The following is a 20,628-nucleotide window of genomic DNA, read 5'->3' on the forward strand; positions in this document are numbered from 1 at the left end:
GGTCTGCTGTTGCAAGTAGACTTTCTCTTGCTAATCTGTTGCCTGAAATACTCTTTGTTCAGAAAAGCAAGTCTCTTTCTGTTGTAATCAGGGCTAGGAATTCAGCTGCAGGGTCACTCTTGGTGCTGTAGAGTTCACTGACCACGTTTTGCTTCTGGCGGTCCTAGCTTTGGCCCCTTTACACAGATCAATGCCAGGCTAACCCCATTTATTGCTACTACTGAATCAAAACTCTGCTTCTCCTATTTAATTTAGCTCAAAATAGATGTAATGCAAACAAGCGTCAGCATGGCAAAAGAGCCAGAAGAAGGAGAGGAAGGAAAAAGGCACTCAGGGTTTTTCCTGAATTAAAGATACCAAATGATGCCAGGCTTCAGATGGGAGGAATTAGTTTGCACTGTATCATTAGACCCTTTATAAAAATCATTTGTGATCATTGATTCTAATTTGCACGTGAGTATTAGAGTTTATCTGGTCGTCTTCAGTTCCCTTTTTGTGTTAAAAACCATTTCTAATGTAAATGCTACTGCTTAAGCTCAGCCATGTGTTCAGATTATTTCTGGGTCTTGTCCTGGGGATGAATCTCCTAGTTTGCTTGTTTTGCCCCCACAAGGTGAACCTCCAATAGGTGAACCTATTGCTAGGTGCTTTCCACTGGTTTCCATGGCTTCAGCCTCCTAGAAGCTTCCAGACTTGCTTGTGGTCAAGGGAAGCTGCTGTTGGCAGGAGTGTGTTATTCTCAGTGAAGCTACTTGGTGCTGAGCGCTTCATAAGGCTCATCACTGAGCTGGGTTAAGAGGTTTTGTTAAGGCAAGTGTGTGGCAGGTAAGACTCCTGTGGCTATCAAACCCCGTGACTGCAATATAATTTTTTTCTGTATCTGTGACACACCTCAGTACGAGAAAATGTTCAGGATCCTTAAGACCTTACTTGACATTTAGATGACGGGACCTTCATCGTGTGGTTGGCATCCAGCCACTGTTCCTGGCCAGGGCTGGAGTTAGGAATTCCACTTGCCGCACCTCATTCCACACTGCTTGTCAAATATGTGGAAGAAGGCGCACACATACTGTCACCCGTTGTCTTCTGGATTGAAGCTCTGTTTGCTGTGCAAGGCAGTGTGGGTAGAAATCATGAGGTTTTGTGTTTCTGCTGAAAAACAAAACAGCCTCACCACGCATCCTTCCACTCCACCCCCTCTCCCCCCAGAAAAACCTCTCCCCAAACTAACACCCTTCAGCAGAAATCAAGCGCTCACTTGAGTGTGTCTGTAATGGGACAGAAGGCAGCTCCCATGAGACAAATCCATACTTTAGGAGTTGTTGATGAAGTTAATTTCTGCTACCCACTACTAGATGATCACCCCAAGACCCCTGAAACCTCTCCTGTTTGTTTCAAATGCTCTTTTATTTCTGACATTACAATTCATCTGTTCCTCAAGGCAAGCATTTTGAGTATTTGTTCCAGAGAGGAGACCAAAGCCTGTGAAAAGTTTTAGTTTTCCTTTCACCACCCTTTTCCACACTCCTACTGATCAAATGCCACCTCCTTCTGCCCTTTTCTTTTTCATGCAGGGCTTTGTTGTTCCAGTGGGGGATGCTTCAGTTTCCCACTCCCAACACACGCTTTGTGTGTCTGTTGCCCCCTTTCCTTGCCTCTTGCAAGAACAGAGGTGCTTCAGCTTCTCTGCTTGCCTCCCCTTCCACGCCAGGGAGGGAGCTGATGGTTTCCTGCAGTGCTCTTCTAGGCAGGAGACAAGCATCAATTAGGACACAAGCTGTAAGGCCTTCTTGATGTTTCCCTCAAACTTACCTGGTTCCAGATAAAGTCCTTTGCAGACGTTATCTCCTAGACTTTATCTGGAATTGGTCTTTTAAAGATTCCGGATGTGTCACTGTGTGCAACTGTCCCTTTATCTGCTCCTTTACCTGTCAAGTCCTCTGCTTGTGATGGTTTCTTCCACTTTTCAGGGCTCTATTGGAATGTAGTGGGTTTTTTGCACATGGTTTTAAAAATTATTTCATTGTAGTTAGTGGTCATCTCAACCTGATACCTTCTCCTACTTTTGATACTCAAACTGCTCTTTTAAAGATGCTTGGTATTTTTTTTAGATACTTTGAGATCTCATAGTCTTGATTCTTCTTTGAAGTTTTTTTTTCTCTGTTTCAGAAGCCAGGCGTAGTTCAGACTTGTAAATTTGGACCTAAAGAGGATGTTTCCCCTTATTGGCGTGGTTATTACCACTCAAGATATTCAGTGGGTTTGTTTTCTCTAGCTTTAGCTAGATGAAGTCTTTCCCCCATCCCAACAAAAGATTTCTTCAGCTATTATTTTGAATTAGGATAGTTTCACATAAAGCTCACTTGCTTCATCAGTAGCTAAATTAGCTGAGCTGGGCTTTTCAGCAAGGGGCAGCTTCTCCAAGAACCCTGTTACAGAGCAGCCCACCAAAAGAGAAATTTTGTACCTAAATGCTTATACCATGGCGGTTGGTCCAGCTGTGGCAAGTGACACTGTGTGTCCTGGGTTGCTCACTTAACTTCTACATGTTTTAAAAATAAAATAACTGTGTATTTTGTTTAGCTTTCATTTTCTTGGTGAAGCTGCCAGTTGCCTTTTTAATTTCGGGCTGTCCCTCAGAGTCATCTAATCATGTGATTCTTTGGTGCTGGCTTCTGTGTCATCAGACAGCTGTATGTACTATCAGTTTATATTGATGTGTCTTTATTTCTTGCTTTTCTGTTTTCTTGAAATGTGTTGTATAGTGGAGGAAATAAAAGCCAATAGCTAGAGAAAGTGAGCTAGGCAATTCTTGTTGGTTGACAGGCATAGCCTTTTCCGCTTCTTTAAATATTTTCAGGTCCTTTGTTGTCCAAGCACTGGTGCCTTGTGTGTTAGCAATGACCAGGGAAGCACAAATGCAGACTTAGAGGCAGGCCATGCCATCCAAAGAAATGTGTATTGTGTAAGATTTCACCCACTGTTCTAAGGTTATGCATGCAGTCTGTTGTGGTGTCAGGTCAAGTAAAAGCTTTTTAATATAAAACTAAGAGTTTGTTGAGCTAGTTAGCAGAGGTCATTCTGTCACACCTAGATAGTGGATTTCTGCGTCATGAGGTTGGCAGTGGCAATGATGGCTTCTGTTAGCATATAGCACAAAATTATATGGATTTAAGGTTAATCTACCCTTGTGGGATAAAATTAGCTGCCAAATGGAGGTTTTTCTCATGAACTACAGTGACTACTTGGAGAAATCTCTACAGGTTTGAAAACAATAATCATCAAAACTGTATTGCTGAGCCTTGGATCCTAAAGTATTTTTACACATAATGGAATCACATGAACCAAATATAAAATATGCTTTGTTCATGCGCCATATGGTCATCATCTTGCCAAGCACCCTTCTTGCCTTCCAGAGCAGACTCTTGTGTTCTCCTTTCTTCAAATCCTGCCCTTCACGCTAACAAAAAAAATTGCCTCTTGACCCCATAGTGATATGTCTACCATTCTTTTTCTCCCTTTGTCCCTAAATGTTTTCCCAGCATCTAAGAAAACCTCAAACACCAGAAAAGAGGTAAACCAAACTAAAAACCTTCATGTGCTACTGCATCGCAGAAGCCTTTTGAATTTAACCACAGATGTATTTAGCTTAATTCAGGACTTCAGCCCCTTCATACCAGCCACCAAAAAAACCTACCTATTCCTCTGAGGGATTTAAAATACAAAGGCAGTATGATTTTAGTATGGGGTGGGGGTAGGGAAGTATCTGGGTCGCTGATGGTTTTCAGTTTGGGTCCCATGTGCTGCCTGCGTAGCCCATTTTGGGAGGTCTGGGGAGGCCCCGGTTGTTGCACGCTGCCTCTTACGCGTATTTTTAGCAGGAGCCTGTCCCAGCACTGGGAGCACCTGTGTGGTGTCATGCTGCCTGTCCTGAGGTGTTAAGTAACCCATGTGCATTTTGAAATAGCTAATGATAATATGATTTCTCTCGTGATAGTGTTTGGACTTTTTTCATTCTCCTACTTGTTATGAAATCTGTAGGCTGATAATTTTAATGGGAGTTACAAGAAGAGAGGAAAAAGTCCTAGCCAGCCCTGGAAATGCACGGGATCGTGGTAGAGCCGAGTAAATGTTTCCTCTTGCAGTCGGTCTTAACCAGGACTTCCAAAAAAAGCCTGTTGTTTCAGTAAGTTCAACTTTTTTCCTTTCCTTGCACTGTCTTCCCACTCGGCAGTCTCTGCCCCTCTGGTGGGGTTTCAGTAGAATATAATTTTTGAGAGACAGGGTTGTTGCTTTGCTGAGTTCAGCTCAGAGACCTACTGGGAGAGGAGGTGGACGGGAGGGAGGAGGAGAACCCAGCAATGACCCAGGACTCCTAAAAGTCAGTCTTTTTTGCCCATAATGTTGCATTGCATCGATACTAGAGCAAGAGATGTATAACTTAGGATTACAATTTCACACCTTATTTCTAATTCTCTACCAGTCTGAACTGTAACTGTCAAAATTGCAGTTCTGGTTACATCTTCATCATAAATTAGTAATTACGAGTGTATGATTTTAAAGCCCTTTTGTTCCTTTTTTCTGCAATTAGGTTATAGATGAAGCTATCTATCTGTTTTATTGTCTAGTCTTGTAATTATAAGTGGACGCAACATCTTCAAAATTACAATCCAGTCTGAGAATATTTTATTATTGGTTGCTGCAAGAAACATCTGGAGAGTGCTTAGAGCTCTTGTGTATTACAGCATTTCAAAAACACGGTTTTATTGGATCCTTATAATTTGCCTCTTTCCTTTTTCTTCCTTGTATAGCAGGAAGAGCTAATAGATGTTTTCTTGTGTTTTTAAGTCCAGTGAGGTGACTCCAGATATAAAATACTTCAGATAGTCCAAAGGTGGATTTTTTGTTGTTTGCATGTTTAATCTGAAGTAATGTTCTGTTGATATGTCAAAAAAACGCATCTTCTCTAGATGGGTCAGTATTATCTCTTTCTGCTCCTAGGCAAATTAATAAACCAAATTTTAAAAGTGCAAAGGAAAGCAGGCGGCTGGCTGATTCAAAGGGAGAGGCTATGTTTTTCATCACCACCCTTTCAAAGCCTCTCTGAATCAAAAGAACCATTGGATTGCGAAGGCAAGACCTATGCCACACCAGAAGCTCCCAGTTCAGCAATTTTCCCAGGGTAAAATTATAACTCATGTTTCCTCAGCACAGGCTGCAACTGGCAGCGTTCCTTCTACTTCTAAGGGTGAAATTGCTGGGGGGGGAACAGACATCTAATGTGCCTCTGGAAATTTTACAATGGGTGTTAGCCTCCCTTTGTGGAAAGGTAGATGTTCTTCTGGAACATACCCAAGGGCAGGTGCTATTCAAACTGGAGTGTAAATTAACTTCAAATAAGGCAGAATGGGCTTATTTTTGTTCAGTTTAAGAGTCAAATTTAAAGAAAAAAAAAACATTTCTCAAATTCTGACAGTTCATGACGATCTTCCAGTTATCCCACTGCAGTCTGCATTTTTATGGGTCTTTAAAACCTTCAGATATGGTTGCAATTTGAGATTTTAATCTTTATTCATGTTCTACTGATAGGATCTTAACTCACAAACAAACCAGATTTTAGCAATGCTTGTCTTCTGGTGTTGCTTCTCACCAGAATATTATTGGACAAATTGCAAACTCAGTCCGAGAAGAATGTAACCGGTTGGTTTTTTTCCCACTCAGATTTTGACACCATCTTTAAGGATTTGTTTAACTTTGAATTCAAATGTACCAGTGTGGTTCTGGCAAACAGAAGACTTTCCCTTTTAAACCCAGGAGGGAGTGTTTTGGTCTTTTTCTTGTCCTTTTCTTATGTAAAGACTCTTACAAAATATGCGCAGAGCGCCTGCTAGAAGTGGATAAAAGAGAACACTTGAGTGAGAAGCTTGACCAAAAATTACATTATTAATATATCTCAACCTATGAGGCGTCCACCTGGAAACAGCTGGAAGACGGATTAGTGTTCAGAGCTCCTGTTCCTTCCATGTCTGTTCCTGCTCCGAACCCCACGTACGTGCATGGTGTGGGGGTGGCTCTTGCATGCCAGTCCTCACTGGTGTAAGAGATGAGCTGGGAGATCCTTCACCCCTCACCGAGGCGGCAGGAGCTATTGGCTGCTCTGTGCTGGGCTATTCCCAGTGTCTGGGGAGAGCTGCCTGAGCAGCTGCCTCTTTCAGGGAGGAGGTATGGACTTGGTGGAGCCACAGAGTACGTAGGTATGTTGTCTGCAAAGGCACTGGCAGGCTACACCTCCTGCAGAAGGGATGAAGCGGTCCCAAGTGTTTGGATCGATGCTGCTGCTCGCCAGAATGAATGAAGCTTTGTACAGGGGAGAACTGGTCTGTTGTCTCTGTCCTTTGCCAGAAGGTGAAACTACCTTTGTGTGCTTGCTTTCCTGTGAGGTACGGGTAAATTCACGTTGTCTCTGTTACCTGAGGTTTGATAGAGGTAAGAGAAGAAAAGCGACCTATTTTCCAGGTTTAAAGGAAAGTAAATGAAACTGTCCTCGGGGCAGCAGAAGCAAAGACTTTTGTCTTTGCTGTAGTGTTGTGGGCAGGGCTGCCAGGCTGCTAAAGGCTCTTCAGACCTGGCAGCCTCTTTCCCAGGGACTGCTCATCTTTTTAATAGCATTTCCTTTTTTTAAAAAAAGTGTCCACAATGACTGCAGCCTTTCTCTGCTGAGACTGAGGGATCTGTTGGCACTTACCAGCTTGTAATAGTTTCTGCAGTGTCTGGCAGGATCCCCCTTTTTGCCTGTGAGAATAAAGAAGGCTGAGCGACGGTCACTGAGGTGCCTCGCTATGCACCTCACGAAATATTTTGAGCTGGGCATGTCTAGTTAGAGAAAGCTCAGGCTGGGGATTTACACTTCCTTTGGGTCACTCCTAAATCAATTTTATTGCTAGTTTGAGTAGAAGCCGATGCAGAACAGGCAAGCTCCTAGTGGAGCAAGTGGCCTGAAATGCCAGGTATCCAGTCTGCCCCCATCATAGGACACCATTAGAAGCAGCACAGCAGGTCCGTTGACCTTTGGTTCCATGTCCTCCTGCGTCTAAACACTGCATCTTCCAGCATGGTTAGGGGATGTTTTTGCCTGCTGCATCCTGGGGTAAACACCCTGTGATTATACAGTGTCGGGTGGGCAGTGGTGTGCTGTGCAGTAATTGAGAGCAGCTTTCAAATCCGGTTTTTCTTGTAAATTAAATGGCCGCTTTTACTGAGCGAGAATCGAACCAGCGGCACATCTGAAGACTGTAGAAGTCATCTACTTCCATTATGAAAGCCAGAGTGGCTAGTGGAAGTGTGTCTGTTTGGGGGGTAGTGAATCTGGGCTGGACCCCCAGCTTATACGTGGATGTTTTTGTTTTTTTTAATTAGTTCTTTGGATGTATACCAAAGATCCTGCTGCATTATGGGCTTAAGTCCTCTGTCACCCACATCTACTACTTGCTTGACCAAAGCATAGAGGGTGTTCACAGCAAGACATGGGTAGGCAGTGCAGAAAAACAGAGCCTGATTTTCAGGGCTGGAATGTAATAGATGAAAACATTTGGGCTGGCCTCAGCACTGCTTACCCAAATAAGCAAGGGGCTGAGTTAATCTTCCATAAAGAGTACAAATTTGTAGAATATCTTGGGGGAGGCATTAAACTTTTGTCTGCACTTTCAAGGCTTTGGGGAATTTTCAGAGAAGTTTATAAGCACTTGAGAAGATACATCCTGTCTCTGTAAACTTGACCTTTTCCAGATTTTGGCCTCGACTTTACTGCCGTACTGATATAAGTACAGGTCCTCATTTGACTCCTGCCCTTATCCCTAAATCCTTTTTCTCCCATTAGAGATTTTTCTTAAACTCTGTGCCCAGTTTCTGATGAAGGTGTGGTTAGAGCTGTTCTACTGAAATTAGTTGTGTGCTGCAGACTCAGCCACTGGGTGCTGGGAATTCTCAAAGTGTATTCAAGCTCTTGTCTGAGGGCATTTTTAAATGTCTTGCCTCTTCAGGTAGACAGCATTCTCCATCCAGCATAAATACCTTGCTTCCCTCATCCCCTTGCCTTGCATTTGGTTCTCTGCACCTGTGGCATTTATTCTAGGTTCTCATCAGCTCTGAAATCCCGGCAAGGCTTGATTTACCAAGGAAATGCAAGCACAATCTCTCCAGCGCTCACAGCACTGAGCAGGTGTATGTGCTCAGCAGCGCCGGCATCTCGAGGAGGAGGAGGCTGTGAGCAGTCAGCATGCGGGATACGGAGCAAGGGACCACCCCCACCTTGAGGGGCCGGATCCGTGCTCCACCCCAGGGCCAGTGCCTCTGGAACAAGGAGGATGTAGCAGTTAAAACTGTCCTGTCAGGTAAGTGCTCCAGTCACCACTGCTATAGCCACTCTGATGTGACAAGAGGTCCATCATTGCCTTTGTAGGCTTGATCTGTATTGGGGCTATTGCAGGATACAGAAGACAGCCTAACACAGTTCCTGGCACCTCCAGGAAAGGGTTTCAGCCAAGGCTTTGTTTCATGATGCCTTACACCTTACACCCTGGCTCTGATGGACTCCTCTGGGTATCTCCGTCCTCTTTCTCAGGCAGCCTAGTAGCATCCTTCACCTTCCTAAAATGCATTGCTGCATGTAATTCTGCAAATAGTACCAAGTGCTGCAAACATGGCACTGGTGGTGGGAGAAGTGAGCAACTGCTTGGTATCATAGCAGGCCTTCTGCTGTGCTTGAGTGCTTCAGCATCTCAAGAAAACCTTCATAACTTCTCAAGCACTCCATTGTATTTGACTGTCTTATATAGGATAATTTGACCCTCTGTCACATATTGAAGACATTCAGGATATAAAATGAGGCTTTTCCTCCAGAGGTCTAGAAATAATAATTCTGGTACTACTGCTGAGTCTCAGGGGACCTGGTATCTCTGCTTACTGTGGCACTAAATTGCAGCTGATAATGTTTTGGATCTGTTTCTCATGCTGCACTCAAACACAATTGTTTTGGAGTTTTGCTTTATAAACATAATCCGTAATGTTCAGAGTCGGCAATCCTAAAGCTCACAGCTGCTCGGGGAAGAGCAGTCGGATTATACTGATGAAAGGCAAAATATGACAGTGCAATTGGCATACTTTTGCTGGGGGAAATGATGTGCTCTTTCTTTGTTTTGCAGACCCAGTGGCACCAGTACAGCCCAACCATGTCCTCAGAGAGCTACCGGCCGTCAGTGTAAGGGTGAAGAAGCAGAAAGGGCATGGATGTGCTCACGTGTAAAGACCTTTTGCCAAAGATCTGGGCAACTTCTTTGTGCTTGCACGCTCTCCAGAGCGAAGATGAAGAGAAGGCACCGCGATGGCACACACGCCTTATGACACAGAAATGCAGCTTGTGCTCTGCACTGTGCATGTGGTCGTCTTTGACCACTTTACAGGGCTCTGAGGGAGCAGCACAACATGGTGTCATCTGTGGATGCAGCGTGCCATGGCCATAGCCAGAGAATTCATCGCCAGCCCACAGAGGTGCCCAGGGTGGGGCTTTCCTCTTCCAGCAGGACGAGCACCTGGGCTTCCTGGACACGTAGCTCTGTATCTCTGCCTGCTTGCTACGCCTTCCAGAAGTGCTGTTAGTACTGTACTGATACTGTTTACATTGAATAAATACTTTCTCCAGCCTCTTTGTTGTGGTGACTGTTTTTGCTGAATTGAAAACAAGTGGGGGGTACTTGTTTAAGCCTTGTGGTGAGACATGATCATGTTTTTTTTTTTAATCTTTAATGAAATGTTTGTTTTGAAAAAGTGCATCCTTAAAATGGGGACACTTGTGTGGGAGCCAAATCTGAGATCAGTCTTAATCTTCCTGGTTTGGATGAGGGACTCAAACTGGGCTTTCCCGCATCCCACAAGCACCCCTAAGCATCAGCCTGATGTTTGTTTTGGAGTCGGGCACCTAGCTGTCCATGGCACTTGAGTGATTTCTGCTTTGTACTGAAGGAAAAGGGGTTTGTCTCAAACTTCTGAAGTTTGTTCACTGTTTGGATTCATTCCCCATACAGTGGGATGTATGTGTTCAGAGGAGACTCTTCTGCTGGAGGTGGCTAATGCGGGTGTGCTGACTGCTGTTGCCAGCTGTTCCTGGGCACCATGCTTTTGTGAGGACAAACATCTGTCTTATGCCTTTCTGTTGTGAAAAAAAAGATGAGTACAGACAGATTTGATCCTTCAAGAATAAACTACTGTGTGATTATCGTTTCTAATGTCCAGATTAAATGAGACAAACTTGTCCTTACCTCCCCCCAAAAAACCCCAAGAGCTTGAAATATGTAACTGTGTTTTGCAGCAGTGATAATTGCTTGGGCTGTGACAGGGAGCATCCAATAATTTTAGAATTTGATACAAAGGCTAAAGCTACAGTATACTGAGTAGCATATATACGCTCCTGCTTGAGCTGGGCTGGATCACGGTGAAGATGTTGGCTATAAACCTAGCCAGCAATGCCTCGAGATGCAAGCTAAAATGATCCCCAGAGTCAGGTGAGTCAAGTAGATGTTTTGTACTTGAATATCAGACCTCCTGTGAGTGAGCTTGGGTTGTCTTGTAGTGGCTTCTGGCTTAAGAAGGGGACTGGAATAACTTTACTCAAAGCCACAGAGTGTAAATATCACTTCTGAAACCATTGCTAATCATAGCAGTCTAATGTGAGCAAATATGTTGAGCGGAGGAGGAAGCCTCCTGTCTCTTTGATTTTTGTACACTTAGCAGCATTTTGTAATAATGCACATTCTCCAGATATCTCTTTATTTCTTGCACTTGCTGGCAGAAGACTGACATGGTTCCTGTGTTGTTCTTTGGTACACCAGCTGCATGGGCGCACATCTCAGCCCTACAGCCACTGTGTTTTTTCAGCCCAGATGTAAAGGCTTATTCTTTAACTATATTCTTGAATGGAGTTGGGGAGAAGGTGGTACAGAAGAAAAAGGCAGGGAGGAGAAGAGATCTGAAAGCTCTCCTCTGTGATCCTCAATTCCCTTTGGTAGAAAGACTTCTAAATCCTAAGGATTTTTGTAAATCCCAGGGAGGAGGAGTTCAGGCAGGGCTGCTTTTGCTTTTGTTGAGCCTCCGGGAGGCTTGCCTCAGGGAGAAAACAAGAAGCAGGTTCAGATTTACTCAAAAGACCTGAGCCTACCAACTGTTTGTTGTTGAAAGACTCCTTCACATATCAGGAAGAAAGTGGAGGAGCCCCAAACTGCTCTAATAGAGCAGTGTTTTTCTATGCTGAACTAAAACCGAAAAGTTTTATACGACCTAAATGCTTTTAACCTGCCTAGCACATAGACTTTTAGCACTTTTGAGTATGTAGTTTCAGTAATAAATTCGTTCTGATTGGAAATCAGAACTCGTTATTTTGAAAAGTTGTTGGAAAAAATCTTTGAGTACTAATAATGATAAATGTTTTACAGGGTATTTCAAGTATTTTGGTCTACAGGAAGCATTGTAAAACCTGGAATTTCCTGCTCTTATTTAAGTTTTTGTAGGGTAAATACAAAAATGTTTGAGAAGAAAAGGTACCAAGTGAGAAATGGACTGTTGTCAGATCAGAAAGGTTGCTGCCAATCTAGCCTGTGCGGGCTGTAGCTCTGTTTTATGTCCCACTCGTGAATAAAGTTGGTGCGGTTCCTGAGGCAGACGACAACCTCTGATCTCTCGTGTGGGAACAGCCATGGCTGAGCTATAAACCCTTCCTGGGTGCAGGTCTCACCTGCCTGACACCCAGCATACCGCGAAAGGCTTCTGAAGAGCTTTTTGATCCCTTTTGTCATCAGCTGTTCTAGATAGCTTGCTGGATCCCATTGAATTTAGTTTCTCCAACTCCCTTCTCTCCTCCTGGAATTGTTTCTTAGGGATTATATTTGTAATTACTTCAGTTAGTAGAAGCTTAACTTACCAGCAGTGCCTTGTTCTAACCACTTTTTACCTAAGCTTGTTCGCTTCCATGTGTGCAGTAATCCGGCACAAGCACTGTATTTCTTCAGAGGCACGCTTTACCCCGTGTTATCCTTTCCATAGCGAAACCAATACAGTGATTTAACTAATGCAGTGATTTAACTCTGGTCTGTTAAACAAATGTCAGTGGTCTTAACGTTGTACCTGTTGGATGGTGATCTTGTGTGCTGTGGCTGCGCGAGTAGGTTGTGCCACATAAAAGAAACTGTTCTTTAAGCACATGGTTCTCTGAATCCCATTTCTGCTTTAATTTCTCTGGGGCAACTGCAGAAGAAATACCATTGCGTAATTTCAAAGTGGTCTCCAAAACAGTAGTGAACTGGTTTTATCCAGGGAAACACGCTTCATGAGCTTCATGAGCTAAGGCTGGAGCAAGGCTAGCATTATTGTATTTAATATCTAAACATTGAGCAGATGGGTGTTGTTTCTTGAGGCACAATAAATGCAGGTAACTTGAAGGGGGATTTTGAAAAGGAGGAGGGTGAAATAAGACAGCAAAAGGTTTTATTATAAAGTGCTTTTTATATCTGGGGAGTTTTAGTTTGAATGTGTAAATGGCAGCTTGGTTACATTTGGTTTTTGGAAACCGGTCCCCTTTTCTTAAAGCTTTCCCCCAGCCCCCCCCCCCGTTTCTGGCCTTGTAAAATGCCCACAATCCTTTGACCTATCTCCCAACCTGGCAGTGATGTTTATACTACACATTCTTCTACCGTTTCATGCAGCCGGTGCTATCACAGCTATGCTGAATGAGGTCCCAGCCTAACTACAATATTAACCCTGCAAATCTGTTCATTTTCTCCTGAGCAGCCCCAGGCAGGGTATACAGGAGAATGTGTCCAATTGAAAAACTATTACAGACTCGGTGGTGCTGCAGTGTGCTAAATTGCAACAGGGCTGTGTTTTTCTGCCAGAGAGGATCCTGCTAAGGGAGGTGGTGGTGTCTGTCTCATACAAGTTACAGAATTTACTTTTTGTTTTAGTCTCAGCCTTTGTTGGTGATTTTAATTTTTGTTTTAAACTGTCTGATTTTCAGCACTGAAATATGTTCCCTTCCTCACACCCGCTGCTTTCTTCCTGCTGATCATCCAATGCGTGCTTCCCCCTCTGGTTTGTATCACTCCTTGCCTTCTTACTTTCACCTTTCCACTTGTTGTTTTAAATTTTTTCTTCATTATTTTACTGAATACCATACTGCAGATCAGTAGCATCTTGGGTGGTGGTTGTACCACATGGCATTTATAGCAGACATTAGTTTTGCATAGCGTGTGTACCTTATTTTGTCTGGACTTGTCTTCATTGCGCTGCAGGCACCTCCTCAAGCAATTGTAGTGATTAAGCGTGGTATTTCTGCAGATTTATATTAACTTCTGCTTATAAAGAAACAGAAAAAAGCCCAACCCTCCCCCCCCCCCCCCAACGTCTAAACTGGATGTTTTTCTTCATCCCCTTCGTTTTTATCAGTATTTGACCTAATCTTGCTTTTGCGTATGAAAGAAAATTAGTTAAGTACCTTGTGGTTTAGAGGTGCCTTTTGTTACATATTACTTGGATTTATTGTGCAACACTGGCCTGTAAATCATTTCAGTTAGACATTTACCTGGCTCATGTTGCCTTTATGGTTTGAATCTTTTAACAGCCGTGAAAAACAGCAAAATGATGTTTTTGGCGGCCAAAGGGCTTTGCTAGTCCAAACGCCCCATAACAGTCTCTCACGGCCGTGCTCCGCTTCTGTGAGGTTTGCTGCCCGCTTCTGTGAGGTTTGCTGCCCGGCTCTGTGGAGATGTTTACAAGGAATCCATTAGCTTTCATGGCTGAAAGACGTGTCGAAAGAACAAAGAGAGTTTTGTGATGAAGTGTATCTAACTTCTAGCTGCTTTGCTTACCTTTTAAATGTAAAACTTAGTAATTTGCAAGGGCTTTTAGTTCTCAAGGCATCGCTATAAGAATCCACCCCATATGGAGCTTTCCTTAGTTGCAAGCGGGGTTGTCTCAAAACCGCTCTCGAATGCATTTCTATTTTAATCCCCAACTTTGAATGCAGCCTGCCTTACTGGCTCCGGCAAATCGCCCTGCCCTGCCCCACCCGCCGCGCGCGCAGGCTGTGTCTGCTGTTTGCTGGCGTTACATCTCTTCCTTTGTGACTAAAAGTTGGTTTCATCAGCAAAGCATCAGCTCCCGCTCCGCTCTTGGAGCTCGCCTGCCTTGGGAAGTCGCTCAGACCTGCAGCCTATGCGGGGCACGCGGGGTCATCTGTCGCCATACGTATAACTTTTAAATGGAAAATGTCTTTCTCAAAGGCTGTCGATGTCCAGTGGTCTGCAGTCCATGAGCAGTTGACTAGTCCAGGTGTTTCTGCTTCTGTTTCCGTGCTATGTGAATTGGGAATTCGAGAGAAGAGTGTGCAGGATGGAGGAGTTGAGGGTTTGTATTTCTGTTCTGGCTGTATGGAAGTGACGGAGGGCTTGGGAAGGAACAGAAAGGCTACCTGGGGTCATCTTAATTAAGGAAAATAGTAATTGTTCTTGGTCTTTCTGACTGCAGCTCTTTATTTCAGAGCCTTTATCAGCTCTGAAATATGAGAATGAGCTTGGGGTTTTTTGGTCTGGGTTGTCTGTCATGAGCAGTGTTCAGGAAGAACTTGTTTTATTGAATGTGATTTCTACTTTGTGGGTTTTATCACTGCATTTTGCCCCACTTATTTAAAACGTAGCCAGTTAAGACCCTTTTAGAGCTGGATTGATTTTTAAAAACTGCCAAATATTTGTCTGTGCTTTAAGATGAAAATCATGAGCTGAGACTATGAGACAGTGCTATTGACTCGAGACTGTGGGTTTCTGTGAGGTTTTTAAGGAGATCATTAACCCAGGTCTATCTTTTCACAGGACAGTCGGCCCAATATGTCAAGACCTCTGATCACTAGATCCCCTGCATCTCCATTGAACAATCAAGGCATCCCCACTCCAGCACAGCTCACAAAATCCAACGCACCAGTTCACATTGATGTGGGTGGGCACATGTATACCAGCAGCTTGGCCACGCTTACAAAATATCCCGATTCCAGGTAACTTTAAAAAGCTTGTTCTCCATGTCTTTGGCAACTCCTTTTCTTCCATTTCATGCTTGGACGTCCTGGGGCTGTCTTAAAAGAAACTAAATTTATCATTCTGTTTCAAAATTAAATTAGGTTTCTTTGTTCATAGGAGGTTAGAGACTGACTTTTCTTTCCCTGCTCCACTATGTTTCAGACAAATGGCACTGCTGCAAATCCCTATGTGTATGTACTAAAACAAAGTCGACTGTAAAGAGTATTTACTTTCTACCTCCTAGAATTCTGGTTTTATGCCAGGACACCCGTTCTGTAGTTTATTACATTCAAGAACTGTAGCGATACTGTGTTTAAGTTCAAAGGTGGGGGTGTTGGGATATTTGCTTTTTTTCTTTTGGAGCAGTAACTGCTCTCCTTTAGTATCAATGTGTAATCTCAGATGCGTCACTTCAGGTTAAGGCAAGGTTGTATGTAACAAACTATAAGACAGCATTAACTGCATACTTTTTATAGAATCTTAGGACTTTTCAAATAATTAGACTGCTAGCTCTCATGTGCCTTCTAAATGAAACATTTGTGACCGTGGTAGCTTACTGGTATTAAGCAGTTAGAAAACTTCTGCGTGCATGAAAAAGTGGTGTACGTAGAGTAGATGAAATAGGAGTGCAGCTTTAAGAAAGCAACAGTGCACTGAACACCGTGTGTGTGGATATTACACGGTGGTGACAGCAGATAAACAGTGTAGTGATATTGTAATTCTAAGAGCTGGTTATCAGGTAGCAGGTGTGGATTGTGTCTGCAGTGTTAGTCTGTGCCTTGCCCTTCACTGCCCAATCCTGCTCTAGAGGGAAGGCGGTGTTACCTTTGTGGTCTTTCCAGCGTTTGAGGGGGGAGTTTTTGAGTTTCTCAATCCCGCAACTCTGACTTGCCTTTCCAGAGGGTACAAGGTACACTTCATGGGATGTGGTTTTGTTCTAAGCATGGGTTTCACTGATACTATTGCCTGTGCAATGTTGCCTACCTAGTTTTAGGTGAGACTGGAGTAGTGCTTCTGACACTAGGCGCTAACAGTGCTAGAGGAGAACAGTAAGTAAAGGCATATGAAAGAGAAGCAGCTGGGCACATGACCTTTCTTATGACAACCTCCTCAAGGAAAGCCAGGCAGAGGGAAGTAGGAGAAGCCATGACAAAGCGCAGGCCTGCCAGGAGAGATTGAAGCAATGTCAGGCAAACTTGAACTGTTCTTTGAAAACCAAATCTATCATTTTGGGGAACTTTTTTTAGGACCTGCTTGTGTTCAGCTACTAGAAGTTGTAATTGCATAGCATTTTTTTTCAGTAGTTGGAGTAGTGATGGTGTCTGAAACCATGTGTGCAGTATGAGAGGCTTTTGCTATTAATACAAGCAGCTTCTGGTTCTGTGACAAATTCACCGGGACAGCACATTACTTTTTAAAGTGAAGAAACACTAAAATGTCTTTCATAAGTGTGTATGGTGGCAGTGGAATTTAATCTTAATGTATTCTGCATTCAGTTGAGCCATTGTAGCACTTGAAAGTGGAAGCTATGCCTGTAGTATCAAAGTCGGTTTAATAAATTAAACATTTTAAAGCTCTTCAAACATAATTTAAGAAAACCCCAAATTGTGAGTTATAGTCATTCTGTTTCAAGCCGTTCTGACATGCGTTTGTGTTTCACTTCTGACAGTGTCTTTTGAACCCCTTGATGAGTGAATATTTCCAGCTTAGCTATTAGAACCTGGAATTCCCAGCCACTACAGAACTTGAGATTATTTTTTTTTTTAACATTAGCAGCTTCAAAAGAACAATTACTAAACTTGTTTGGATGTCAAGACAATGGCATGAATTAGTAAGCTGGCAATCATGATATAGTAGTTTGGTTTTTGTCTGCAAGATTTTACCTTCATGATTTTTTTTGCAATGGGGGTGGTGGTGTGTGTGTGTGTGTGTGCGCGCATGGTGAGCGCTAGGTACAAATTATCCAGTAATATTTGGACCTTAATACAAATTTTTCCTTGGAGCCTGACCCGGTCAGTCTAAATCTTCAGGGTAACTTTGTTAGTGTTAGTTAATCCAAGGTTTTGGTCAACGCTGCATGTATGTTTTCCTTTTCTACCAATATCACGTGTGTGAATAACGACAAAGCTGAGGCAGGGTCCCATAGGTATCTTTGGAAGAGTTGAAGCATCCTGAGGCTTACTGTCATATGAAGTATTGTCTGTGAAAAATAAGGTCTTGATTATCTTGCCTGAAAGAGCACTGCTCCAGGGATGAGTCAAGGCATAGGTTGCAGGCTCCAGCATCTAACAGGTTGAGACATGAAAGTCATTAGGCTTCTGACTCGTATTACATATAGTCTAATGGCCAGAAGCCTAAAATGAATCTTTCATCTGTGGGCCAGGTACCAGAGTCGTCTTTCTTTGTGAGATTGAAAGGGTGATATCCAAACCAGCAGCTTTGGAGTCACTGTGACCTGCTGGTGTGAAGGAGACCTATCCTGATAGAGCAGTCTGCTTTGGAGCAAGTGTAGTCTTCCTTCTCCTTTTGGGTTCAGTTGCATGTCATGTTGTGTCCCTCTATTTTCTCCTTCTTGGACAGTAGAGTAGGAGTTAGAAAGAGTACTTTAAAAAAGGGTTCCTTAAATGAAATCAGGTAAAGACTTGTAGCTCACAGGGGTCATTTTCCATAATTCTTTTATTAGATCCCCCCAAACTGGTTTGTGATGCTGTGTCTCTGCCCTTTCCTATGGGAAGACCATTTGAGGGGTTCCCTCAAATGCTCTTGTGATTAAAGAACCCAAGGAATCGGAGGCTATCTGTGTTTTGGCCAAAGGCTGACACAGAGAAGCAATCCAGCAGACAAGCAGCTTATCTGATAGATGGTTTGAATTGAGTATTCCTAGAATTTTAAATTCTGAAGCTGAAATAATGCTAAAAAAACCAACCCCAAATTAATGTAAAAAACCAGCAGCATAGAATTCAAAGGAGCCCAGTTATATTCCAGACCAGGAAGAACCTGCTGTTTTCACAAGGAATAATACAATTTGCCAGACTCAGGCTTCAAGAAAAGGCGATTTGAGTCAGTATATCTGCCAAGGACACCTAATGTAAGGTCAGTCTGCTGAAAGAAATGGTAATTTTCTTTAAATGCCTGAGGATGGGGCAGGTGTCCTTTTGTGCAGCACTCTCCACCAAGACTGTAAACCTTGATGCATTCACCCATATACAGATTGTTCCTCCTGTTTCTCAGTGGTTGACCAATAGGTATTCATATGTCCATGTGAATCAACCAAACAAATTCTTTCTATTCTGCGAGGAGTGTTGTAGTTTTAGAATTTGTTCTGTTCTGAACAAGACCATGCCCTTCTCTTCTCAACAGTCTTTGGTTTACTTGAAGTTACCAGATCTGCAGGATCATAGAATCATAGAATCGTTAAGGCTGGAAAAGACCCCTAAGATCACCGAGTCTAACCGCTAACCTATCACTGCCAAGACCACCACTAACCCATATCCTCAAGCACCACATCTACCCTTCTTTTAAATACCTCCAGGGATGGAGACTCAACCACTTCCCTGGGCAGCCTGTTCCAATGCCTGACAACCCTTTTGGTGAAGAAGTTTTTCCTAATATCCAACCTAAACTTTCCCTGGCGCAGCTTGAGGCCATTTCCTCTCATCTTATTGCATGTTACTAGGGAGAAGAGACCGACCCCTGCCTCGCTACAGCCTCCTTTCAGGTAGTTGTAGAGAGCGATAAGGTCCCCCCTCAGCCTTCTCTTCTCCAGACTGAACAACCCCAATTGCTAGGATGATACCTAGCAACACAAAGTTATCTATTAAAGACGTGGGTGCACTATTTTTTATTATTATTTTGGTTTTTTTGCAAATGAAGATTTTAAAAAAAGTAGTCTGCTTTTCACCACCCAGAAAAAGCTTCAGATATTTTTTATTCTGGGGAAGATGGATACAAGATGAGGGTCTGGTAAAGGAGTGTCTGTCCTCTGAGGACTGAGGCACATGCATGCTGTCCCGTTGCTCCCTGTGGTCACCAGAGTCTGTGGAAAATGAGCTGAGGTTTTAATTTTTATGATTATAAATAGAGGAAGCACAGGCCTGCTAGTCCTGATATTTGAACCAGAACAGCCTACTCTCCTTCCAGTGCATTATCATCTAGCAGTAGGATCGAACCGTTTGCTTGGAGTCAGCGTTCCTGCATCTCTCAGCCATAATGCTGTCTGTATGGCATCTACCAAAAGTTACTGTGCACCAGGCTAAGACAACCTCAACTGACTGTAAGAACTAAATGGGAAGGTGTTTAACTTTGATCATATGAGCATCAGTTGTCTGATATCTTTGATATCAGCAATATCAGCAGTATTGTCTATCTCATAGGTTCAAAGCACCTGGACTTTTAATTTGTTCTGTCCCAGTCATCTGGTGCAAATGTTTGCATAACACCATGGTGTTGGATTGCCACGTCTGTATTCCCACCATAGAATGGGAAGATTTCATTAAAAACCTTTTTCATATTTCTTTGTAGAACCTTTCATGTTATCTGTTTGTGTTGCTACATCTCCCATCTTGAGTTACTCCCTGCATATGAAGATGGATTCTTCTTATACAGTATTTCACAATACTTCCAAATTTTTGCCCAAGGCTGTTTCAGGTTTTCATATGAACCAATCCATTCGTGTCCCAGTTTTCTTACCCAATCTTCCCTCTCAGCCCTCAGGGAAATTAAATTTCACACACTTGGATCCAGTTATGACACTGGCATTTTTTGGTTGCTAAGGGTTTCTTTTGCATCAAGAGCACAGAATTACTTAGGAGAATTCCCAGACTGTCCTTGGCCTTGTTTTTTTGACAGTTTGAGCAAGCCTTGGTGGACCTCCAAGGACATGCTACGAATTAGGCAGGTTAGCGCTGTTTACCTGTTTCAGAGCTTTGGCAGTTTCTGTTGTCTGTAGACTGTGCCCGGTCCCAAAACAAGACACCAGCGTGGCCCTTAGTTCAGACTTCTGCAGGTTGCAACACTCTGCTGGAGACTTCTGGTTCGGTAGGAGGTCTGTTCTGGTGGGGTTGTTCTGCGCTTTGCGTAGGACTCCCTCTGTAATGTCTCCACAAGAGCAGCCCCGTCGCACGTTTCCTACTCACCTTGGATAGTACCTCTCAAACTGCTCCTGTGTGGTACTAATTGTTTAAAGAATTCCAAAGTTTCTAACTAATAAGCATTTGGGATTGTATTTTAAGCAAATACTAACAGAATGGGTGTTATGACATCTTTATTTCCACTCTCCTTATTTGAATTAATCTTCCTGAAAGGCACATCTCTATCTGTGGAGGTAGTCGGTGATCTTTCTAGGGTAGCAACATCAAAGCTGACAGCAGCAGGCTTGCACTTTTTGAGAACAAACATTGCGTTGCAAGTTGTAAAGAGCAAGCTTCCCTAAGAGTTTCCAATATTGCTATACACTAACTCAGCCAGCTGTGTTAGCGTGAGTGGTCCAGGACAGTTTTTAAAAATATTTTGTAACATT

At 43.2% G+C, this 20,628-nt stretch overlaps 1 protein-coding gene across 5 annotated transcripts in view; it reads left to right on the forward strand.

The window, feature by feature from the left end:
* KCTD1 (potassium channel tetramerization domain containing 1) overlaps nucleotides 1-20,628 on the forward strand; it is a 102,451-nt gene that overhangs the window by 52,751 nt on the left and 29,072 nt on the right. For 4 of the 5 annotated variants that reach the window (XM_064442827.1, XM_064442828.1, XM_064442824.1 and 1 more), the window contains exon 2: nucleotides 14,910-15,088. In XM_064442827.1, the coding sequence (XP_064298897.1) occupies nucleotides 14,910-15,088 (179 nt within the window). Of the gene's footprint in view, nucleotides 1-14,372; nucleotides 14,449-14,909; nucleotides 15,089-20,628 lie in introns of those variants that run through there. The other variant, XM_064442826.1, reaches the window with a different exon arrangement.

This window comes from Phalacrocorax carbo, chromosome 2 (assembly GCF_963921805.1).
Source record: "Phalacrocorax carbo chromosome 2, bPhaCar2.1, whole genome shotgun sequence".
Taxonomy (NCBI): domain Eukaryota; kingdom Metazoa; phylum Chordata; class Aves; order Suliformes; family Phalacrocoracidae; genus Phalacrocorax; species Phalacrocorax carbo.